This window comes from Penaeus monodon, chromosome 41 (assembly GCF_015228065.2).
Source record: "Penaeus monodon isolate SGIC_2016 chromosome 41, NSTDA_Pmon_1, whole genome shotgun sequence".
In the NCBI taxonomy this organism is placed as follows: domain Eukaryota; kingdom Metazoa; phylum Arthropoda; class Malacostraca; order Decapoda; family Penaeidae; genus Penaeus; species Penaeus monodon.
In genome coordinates this window covers 6,945,594-6,955,593 of record NC_051426.1, presented here as the reverse complement: position 1 = coordinate 6,955,593, position 10,000 = coordinate 6,945,594, and the positions used below count along the sequence as shown (strand labels likewise).

Below are 10,000 nucleotides of genomic sequence, written 5' to 3'. Positions count from 1 at the left end.
GATAGCAACTGCCTCTGCCTGTAGCGAGGAGGCGTTGTCTGTTACCCTCATGGATATTGTGGCATCCCTTGCTGCGAAGCCGGCGCCTGCAGTGTGGGTCAAGGGATCGACCGATCCATCCGTGTAATATGTTCGGCTCCCCGGAGGGGTGATGGTTGCAATGACCCTCTGGGTGAGGCAGAAACATAGTGTTATTATATATGTTATGTGGGACTGCGGACTTGAAGTCATGCTTGAAGTATATAGAAAGCATATTTTATGTGTTCTAGCTGGAAAAGAACCAAAAACCTTTGACAAAATGATCTCTTATGCTGTGGCTAAGGATTGCCTTTATCTCTATTCCCTAATGCATCAAAAACTTTTCTATTTAAAGAAATTTCTCAATTATCGACACTCTTGATCCGAGAACACTAACAAAATGAAGAAATTGATTGTTATTTCACATTATCTGCAGCGTCAACAGCGGCGAATACCTTGTTAGATAGAAATGATAAAATATTCAGAACTGTAAAAATCTGTCAATAAGTATCTTACAAATAACAATAGATATATTGAAAATCAAAGTATGGATATTATGTTCTAAGTGTATAAAATTATTGCATAAACATTATGCATAATTAGATTTTATTAAAAATATTAGTCTCCCTAAGGAAATTAATAAGACCCTCTATGTCACAATCTTCCCCCAATACATTTTTCAGTGTATATAGGGGAGACAAGTACATACGTCTTTGGTCTGAGAATGTTGCACATCTTTCCACTACATGTGCGATCGTTAATGGCTCTTGGCATCCCTCACAAAGTGCTCCACTTTTAGCGATCTCAGCCTATGAGGCAGTCTTGTGTGCCTGATTCTTAGTCTTGTTAATACAACTTCTACTTTTCAGTTGGAATGAATGCTGGTCACCCAACTGCCAAGGTCATCTCTAATCTCTCGCAGTTTGTTTCGAGAGGTATTCCGCCATTGTCCCATTTATCGTGAAGACAACTCCTGATGCTGGGCTTCAGGCCGGTGTGTGGGAGAGGAAAACTAGTATCACAGGGCTGAGCGGCAGCTGCCTTGGCCTTCTGATCAGCTCGCTCATTCACACTGACACCAACATGCACTGGCACCCAACACAGAGTTATCTTTTTACGTGTTGACGTCAATGCAAGCCAATCTTGAATCTCCCTCACTATTGGATGAGTTTAAGCTCTTGATTGCTTGCAAGGCACTACAATAGAATGGTTCATAAGATTTCTAGTCATCTTAACTTCTGTAAAGATGGCATGTAACTCTGCAGTGAAGATCGAGGCTGCTAGAGAAAGGCTGCCAAATGCAGTCTTCCTTCTGCTCACTGCTGCAAAGCCCACATCATTTTCAGACTTTGAATCATCTGTATCTATTGCATCTGATCCTTGGTACTTAGATGTGTGCTGAAGAAATCTCTCTCTGACTTCTGCTTCGGATCTCTCCCCTTTCCCAGTTCCAACCAAATCCAGCTCGACTTGATTAGTCCAAGGGGGGAATTGGGGAATCCCAACAGCCAGAACCTTAGCCAGATTCAAATTAAGATCTTCCACAAGATTCCTCATTCTCCTACCATAGGATCAGCTATCCTCAAGGGGGTTGTAAACCAATCTGGATGTGTGAGATCCCGGAATCCTTTGTAATTTCGTGTAGTAATTCAGGTTCATGTAGTCCCGGTGTAATGAAAGAGGTGGTTCTCCACTCTCAGCGTACAGGGACTCCACAAGTGCAGCCTCACATCCATAGTCAAGCTTACTATGAATAAGCGCTCGGTAAAGCCGCAGAAGCGTTGTGCGGTCTGCACACCAAGATAGATGTGAAAGAACCCACAAAATACTAAGCAATTTTGTAGCCTTCACTTTTAACTGTTTGTTGTGAGGCACCCATGTAATCCTTGAGTCAAAAATTAGACCCAAGTACTTCACCTCTTGGAAAAATTGCAGTGGGTTTGCTCCTAAATGGAGGGAAGGATCGAACTTTCCTCGTTTGTGGAACTGTATAGCCACGGTCTTGCTTGGAGAAAATTTGAACTCATGGTATGTTGCCCACTGTGCAACCTGATTTATTGCAGTCTGCATGTGCCCTTGCACATCCTGTAAACTTCCTCATGAGCAGTACAGTGTAAAGTTATCCACATACAGATTTCATGAGACAGCACTTGGAACAACCTTTATAATGTCATTTATAGCAATGGCAACAGGGTCATACTTAAGGCACTCCCTTGTGGGACCCCTTCCAGCTGATCTTCCAGGTTAGAGAAACTGTTTCCCACCCAAAATCTAAACTTCCTGTTAGCAAGGAATCTTTGTATGGAAGTAGGTAATGCTCCTCTTAAACCAATTACATACAGTATGTCCTGCTTCCAAGTATTATCATCAGCCTTTTCAAGGTCAAAGAAGACTGTTAACATGTGACGTTGCTGTGCGAAGGAATTCTCTAAAGCAGTTTCCATCCTCACAAGTGCACCTGTGGTCAATCTCAATTTTCTAAACCCATATTGATATGGGGTCAGCACATTTTCCTTTTCTAGCAGCCATGTCAACCTGAAGTTTACCATTTTCTCCATCAGCTTGCAGATGCAGCTGGTGAGAGAAATTAGTCTGTAATTTCTTGGTGTGGAAGCATCCTTGCCAGGTTTAGGAACAGGAATGATTATAGCCTCTTTCTATGTGGATGGCACTGTGCCCTCCCTATAGATCCTATTGAATAGGTCTGACAGGAACTTCTGTGAATTCTCCAGCAAGTGAGATATCATTTAGAATGGAATATCGTCACTTCCTGGGGCAGTCTTATGGCAGAGTTGCAAAGCAGAATCCATCTCCTTGTACAATAATGGCAAGGTGTATGGAAATTCTGCTGCAGTCCTGAAGAACGACACTGGGTGTTGTTCCTGTTCAGCCCGAAGATTGGAGAATCGGGTGGTGTAAGATGTTCCTGAGGAGATCTCTGCCATGGATTTAGCTAGCTCATTTGCAACATCTTTTTTGTTTTTTTGTTTTGTTTTTTTGTCTGAGAGGATTATGCCATCTGTCTTCAATGCATGTGGTAACATGTGCTCTTTCCAGCGATCTTACGCACCTTGTCCCATACCTATGCTAAGGGGGTCCCAGAGTTAATTGAGGAGACATACTATCTCCACATCTGTCTAGCCTCCTTTGCACTCACCTGGTCTTGGCTTGAGTCCTTTTGTAATGAATCAAGCTTACATTGCTGGGGCATAGCATCAACTGCCTTAATGTAGCGCAACTACCCAAGTAGATCTTTCAAATCATCTATGTTGAGATTATGTGGAGGAAGGTAGATGCTCTAACTGCTTGTTGGCATTCATCAGACCACCATGGTACTGGAGGTCGACGTTACTGCCTGCTACTTTTGGGAATGTATGCTTCTGCTGCAAGGTGAATTAGTGATGTGAAGTGATTAACATCATCTTGAACGCATTGTAAATCATTCACAGATCCTTGCAATGCTGCAGTTATTCTAAAAAGATTCCAGCCTGCTTGTTCAAGTCGCCATATCTGCCCTCCATTGGCTGGAATACTAAAAGTACCAATACCAAAAGTATTGGAAAGTGGTTGCTTCCATGTAAGTCTTCCATGACCTACTAAGTGAAATTCAACTGTGAATCAGGTGAGCCAATTGACAGGTCTATATTGGAGAATGTCCCAGTTTGAATTTGGAAATGTGTGGGAGTATCACTGTTCAGTAAAACTGCATCTACTCCTAAGAACAAGGACTCCAAGGCCCATCCTCGAGGGTTGCACAAAGTGTCTCCCCAGAGGTGATGCCGACCATTGAAATCTCCCAAGAGTAGAAATGGATGTGGCAACTACCCAAGTAGATCTTCCAAATCATCTATGTTGAGATTAAGTGGAGGAAGGTAGATGGATGTAACAGTGTAAGGTCTTGTTAAGCCTATTCTCACAGCTTTCACCTGCAGTGTTGTCTGTAGGTGGATGGCCTGGAAGGGAATATCCTGACGTACCATTACTGCTACTCCTTCCTGAGTTCCATTATCAAAGGTCCCATAATGGGCTTGAATTTGGAATCCTCTCAGGGAAATGGGACGATTTTCCCTGGTCATCATCTCTTGTAGGCATACACAAACTGGGATACATGAAGCTACCAGATGTTGCAGTTCTTCCCATTTTGCATGAATTCCCTGACAGTTCCACCGGATTGGGGTATCCAGCTTTGCAAACTACCTCTTCACAAGGTGTTTGGCAGCACTTGTGCTCAAGGTTTTGCCCCACACCTTTAGGCTGTCCCTTTCCAGGATGTTGGGAGCCCCTTTTAAAGGGTTGTTTACATTTGGAACTAGTTTGCACAGGCTTCCTTTGGACAGGCTCCGGATTTCTTTGCCTGGGCAAAAGAAATCCTTTGCTTCAGGGGCATTCTGGCTAGCAGCACAGACACATGTGGATGTGGTGGCAGCTGGAGCTGTCACCGTTGAGGCCCCTGGAGCCCTGCCTGATGGCTTCAAAGACCCCACTTTGAAATGAGTCCTTTGAACAGGCTGAGGATTCCTTTGCCTGGGCAAAGGGCGTACCTGAGCCTTTGCTTCAGGGGCATTCTGCCTAGCAGCAGAGGCCCCTGTGGATGTGGTGGCAGCTTGAGCTGTCACCGTTGAGGCCTCTGAAGCCTTGACTGATGGCTCCGAAGTCCTTACTTTGGGAGGAGGAGTCTCCTCAATAGACCCCTCACTCCTACTCCGTTTCTGGTGAAACAGAGGCAGTTTCAGCAACTGAAGACTTTGGTTTAAAGGTGGTGACAGAGTGTGTAGTGTAAGAAGTATTGGAAGGCAAGGGATGGCGGGAAGGATGATGGGTCAGAGCCGACTTGACTGGGCCTTGATCAAGCCACCCTTCTAACCAGAATAAAGGACCAAAGAGGTGTATTGCTAGCTGCAGGGCGCAGCGTGCAGCATCGCTCAACCTCAAGGATTCCTGTCTCCTAGTAATATGGGACGCCGTGCACGGCAAACACATGCGGGAGAGTTCTCCCTGGTCCAAGATGGAATGAACCAGGGGTACACCATCCCCTCTCACAGGCACCAGTGCACCAGGAAGCCATTTTGTCTCATCCCTCACCGGTGACCCCTCCAGTATGGGTATCCTTCTGGTCTGGCTAACCAGATCATTGGGACCTCAAGTCCCCCCACCATGGCGAGGCAGCTCCCGTCAGGGGGGCAAAATGAAGAGATTAGACAACGCCTTATCTCTCTCTCTCATTATTTTGTGTCTGTATATATATATATTTATATACATATATATATACACACATACATACATATATACTTGTTTATACACTGTTGCTCTTCCCCTGGCAGGTAGCACGCCCCTCCACATCGCGGCATCTCATAGCGACCTCGAGATGATGTCAGCACTGCTGGAGGCCGGAGCCAGCACAGAGGTGAAGGACCAGTTCGGTGAGCAGTTCTTTCTTGCCCGGGCGGTGTTCAGTTGAGATCCTGGGGTAGTATTTGCCCCGTTGCCATATCTCAGATTTAATGCTGGTAATAGAATTTATATTTACATCATTATAGACTCTATGAATGTAAATGATTGCAGAAATATGTTAAAACTACATACTGCAATAAATCTTACTTCTATAATAACAGTATTACCCATTTTATGTATTCTTCTAAGGTGTGGGAAACCAGAAGTTTGTTATGGGTGGGTGCTTCATGCTTCACAACGGCCACCATTGGCTAACCCAGTGTGAAAAAGGGAGCAGCTCGGCATAAACCTCCCCTGCCAGTTTGCAGCCTCTCCATCATTGAGACTTCTGCAGTGCCTATTTGTGGCACCTTGCAGTCCCAGGCTAAACTGTGGGGATGTCGGAGTAGTAGGAAGCCCCAAAGATACAGAGTCATGATCCACTGGTGTGTGGACACACCCTGGTTCCATACCAATTCCTGCCCCTCAGCCCCCTGGGGTTAATAGGCAGCTTGGGGAATGTGGGCCTTGCCAGTCCTCCTCCACCCAGAAGACTCATTGGCAGCATTGGTACTCTCCCACCCAATCAAAAAGTAATGTGGGCTGTGGGTGTTATTAGGAGGGGAAAGGTTGGGGCACAGAATGGGAGTGAGTTACTAATCGATTATGAGGCACGTAGGGCAAAGTCCAAGGGAATCCCACAGGTGGACATTGGGCCCCACAGCCTGCCACCTGCCTTTATTAGGGGCAGTGTTGGCGGGGGTGGCTGGAGTGACTGCCTAAGGCTTAACCTCAGGCAAATTAGCTAGGTAGGTGCTTGAAACATTTGGTCCTTGTGGCAGGATGAATGGTTACCCCTGCTATCGAGGGAACTGAAGTTGGTAGTTAGATGGCTGCCTTCTCAGAGGTGAGAAGACCTGGCAGTGGTACGATCAGAATGGGCAGTGGTCATCTATGGAGTAGACATAGCCATTTCCAGCTAACTATAACTCTTGGTCGTAGAGGTGACACTGATTGATGAGCGTATAATGTTGGTGAGACTGAAGTATGCATTTGGCTTTGTGTCTCTTATTGCTGTGTACATGCCTACCAATGTTTACAAACCAGATGTGAAAGAAGAATTTTATGCCAAACTCACATTCGCATTATTCAGGGCAATTTCAATGTGGTATCTGGCTGTGATTGAGCTGGCTACAAGATGTCTGTTAGTCCCCATGGCTGGGAGCTGATCCCAGCAGCAAAACCAACCTCCTTCTCCAGGACCTTGCTAGGTCCCAGAGATTGAAGATTTCTGGCTCCTGCTATCAGTGGCCAAGGAGATTGACTACATTCTTGTCAGCACTTGCTGGAGGATCCTTCAAAATTGCAGGGTTAAATGGAGTGCTGAGTTCTGACTGTAGACAGGTACTGGTTACCTTGCGGGTCCACTTCAAAACTCCTCAACTAGGGTGTTTCACTTGGACAGAATAAGGGGGGAGGAGGGTGCCTGAAGGTTTGCCACGGAAGTCTCTCATGGTGTGTAGGGCTCATGGTGTGTAGGGACTAGGAACAGCTCATCAGGAACCTTTCTGAGGAGGCTGAAGGCCATTTCTTGGTAAATGACTTCGCCCTACCTACCAAGGCCGAAGAAAACGGAACTCTAAACTGAACTCATCCTCGCAGATGACTGCAGTCTGTTCAGTGGATGGACAGATCATCTCAGATCATGTAGGGGTTCGTGAATGTAGGTACGAGTATTTGAGTAGCTATACCATTTAGACCCTCCAGCAGTTGGTTTGGATGCAAGTGGTACCACAATACTTGTGCTAGACCCACCCATCAGCCAGGAACCTCCAACCCTAACTGCGGTTAGGATGGCAATTTCTGAGCTGAAGGATGGGAAAGCCACAGGCATGTGATATCCCTGCTGAACTGCTAAAGGCTGGGGGTGAACCTATGGCATTAGGTTTGCATGCAGTCTTGATTGCCATCTGGTGGTCTGGTTCCATTCCCCCTGTATGTTAAGGGGCATGGTCATCCTTCTCTGGAAGGGGAAAGGGGATTGTTAAGACCAGCAAATACCGTGGCATCACACTACTCAGTATACCAGTCAACGTTTTTGCCCCATTTTTCTAAAACGGATTCGCGACTACCTACTAAGTAGGTAGTCGTGGAGTAATCTGGATTCACTCCTGGCAAGTCCACAATAGACTGTATAATAGCATCTTGAGTAATTGTGGAACGCTGTCATGGGTTGCTTGCAGCCTACACTGACCTCAAGAGGGCGTTTTACTTGGTGTATCGAGATCCTGAGACTTAGGGGAATTCCGACACGGATTACTAGCTTAATAGCAAGCCTATATACTAGTAGTGTGGCAAGAACCTGTCGAACTTCTTCCCTGTTAATTCATGGGTGAGGCAAGGCTGTGTCCTTGCACCAACATTTTTCAACACCTGCATCGACTAGATAATGGGCACAGCTACTATCCAAAGTCAGTGTAGCGCTACACTGCAATATCAGGGTTACAGACCTTAACTTTGTCGACGATGCTGCTATCTGGAATTACTGGTGGCAGCTCTTGATGCATTTAGCAGTGAGGTGAAGCCCTTGGGCCTAGAGGTCTCCTGGACCAAGACCAAGATTCAGGACTTTGGGGGCTTGTGAGGGGAACCCGTTCAGTCGATTCATGCTTGCGGTGAGGGCACTCACAGAAGTCACAGAGAACTTTCCATACCTTGGTAACATAGTCAATGTCTGTGGGCTGTCAGACCAAGGAGTCATGAGAAAGATTGGTCTGACAGCAGGAGCCATGAACTTGATCAACAAGAGCATTTGTACCTATGCAGAAGGACCAAGCTACGTGTCTTCAAGGCCTTGACACTACCAGTTTTACTTTCTGGAAGCGAAACCTGGACATTATATAGTGCTTTGGAGTCTCTACTTGATGCCTTTTGTAACAAGTCCCTTTGCTGGATCATGGGATACAGTTGGCAACCGACAGCTAAGCCATGAGACTGGCATGGGCCCTGTTACTTGCATAATCCGGTATCGCCAACTCAGGCTATATGGCCACCTAGATCGTTTCCCTGTGGATGACCCTGCCCATCAGGTTGCTTCTTTGCGAGACAATCCTGGATGAAGGAGGCCCGTGGGACGTCCTAGGCAGCCATGGCTTGGGCAGCTCGACCAGTCCTGTCGTTAGGAGTTAGAGATGGGCCGAGGACCTGCCCGGAGACTCGCCATGAGTGGTTGGCAGAGAAAGTTGGATGCGGCCATGCGCTCCCGTCGGCGTTAGCCCCTTGAGGATGATAGGTTTGTTGCCACTGCATGACCTGTGAAGGTGAGCAACACTATTTGTATTTCCGAACAGAATTTTTCTGTAAATATGTAGAAAACGGAACAATTGATGGTGGACAATAAATCAGAATGGGCCTACAAAGTCTGTTTGTCATTACTGATGTGTAATTATCTTCATATGTCTGACTCGGCAAATTTGTCTACGACTCCCCGCAAAAATACTCGGCCGAAATTCTTGGACAGGTGTGAAAGTGTCCCGCGCGTGTAAGGACTGTCTTTAAAACTACAATGCAATTTTACACAAATTCTGCATCGAATATGATTGAAAAATCTTAGAAGACATTTTTGATTTATTGTCAAACTTTAGTTTAGTCGTTTTTTATATTTTATTGATATTTTCTATTCTTGTCCGGAAGGACTTTCTTTCATTTTGTCCTGATGAAAAATTTCCTCTGTTGAAGATTTTGATTTGGAAATAGTTAGAAACCCTTCGAGGCCTCTTTTGACAATTTATTAATATTAATTGTGCCGTCTCGTACATTTTTATTGCTGCCTTTTATTCTAAAAATACAAATAGCGGAAGCCACCTTTAATGTTAATACAATGACAATACACTTAATGTGTAAGATTTATCGCCATATTTACCTTATCGTCTTATTACAATAGATTATCAAAATAAGATTTATTACCTTTTTGTCTAAGACAAATTTCTCTCTCTCTCATTCTCTCTCTCTCTCTCTCTCTCTCTCTCTCTCTCTCTCTCTCTCTCTCTCTCTCTCTCTTCTCCAGAGCCTGTCACTGATCATGATGAAACGCTTAATGATAACCATCATATCATACCTGAAACATTTCATTACAAAAGAAAAGCGAATTGCACAACAATAATAATTAACAATGGCGCTTCCAAAATGAAAAAGAAAACTCCACATCTCTTTACAGGAGACAGGCCCCTACACACAGCCACGCGGGCGGGGTCTGTGGGCGTGGTGAAAGCGCTCCTGGACGCGGGGGCGGATAGGAACGCCAGAGATTATGAAGGTGGGCTGTCCCGTTCCTCGCTTGAATCTTTGTATCGTCTTGAATACACACACACACACGCATATGTGTGTGTGTGTGTGTGTGTGTGTGTGTGTGTGTATGTACATACATATATGTATGTATATGTATATACATACATATACATATATGTATATATATATATATATATATATATATATATATATATATATATACATAAAATATATATATATATAATATATATATATATATATATAT

The 10,000-nt window shown here is 44.9% G+C and overlaps 1 protein-coding gene across 7 annotated transcripts in view; it reads left to right on the top strand.

The window, feature by feature from the left end:
- LOC119598634 (trichohyalin-like) overlaps positions 1-10,000 on the top strand; it is a 44,362-nt gene that overhangs the window by 17,808 nt on the left and 16,554 nt on the right. For 4 of the 7 annotated variants that reach the window (XM_037948323.1, XM_037948327.1, XM_037948324.1 and 1 more), the window contains exons 11-12: positions 5,340-5,438; positions 9,665-9,763. In XM_037948323.1, the coding sequence (XP_037804251.1) occupies positions 5,340-5,438; positions 9,665-9,763 (198 nt within the window). The remainder of the gene's footprint in view (positions 1-5,339; positions 5,439-9,664; positions 9,764-10,000) is intronic. The other 3 variants (XM_037948329.1, XM_037948328.1, XM_037948325.1) reach the window with 1 other exon arrangement.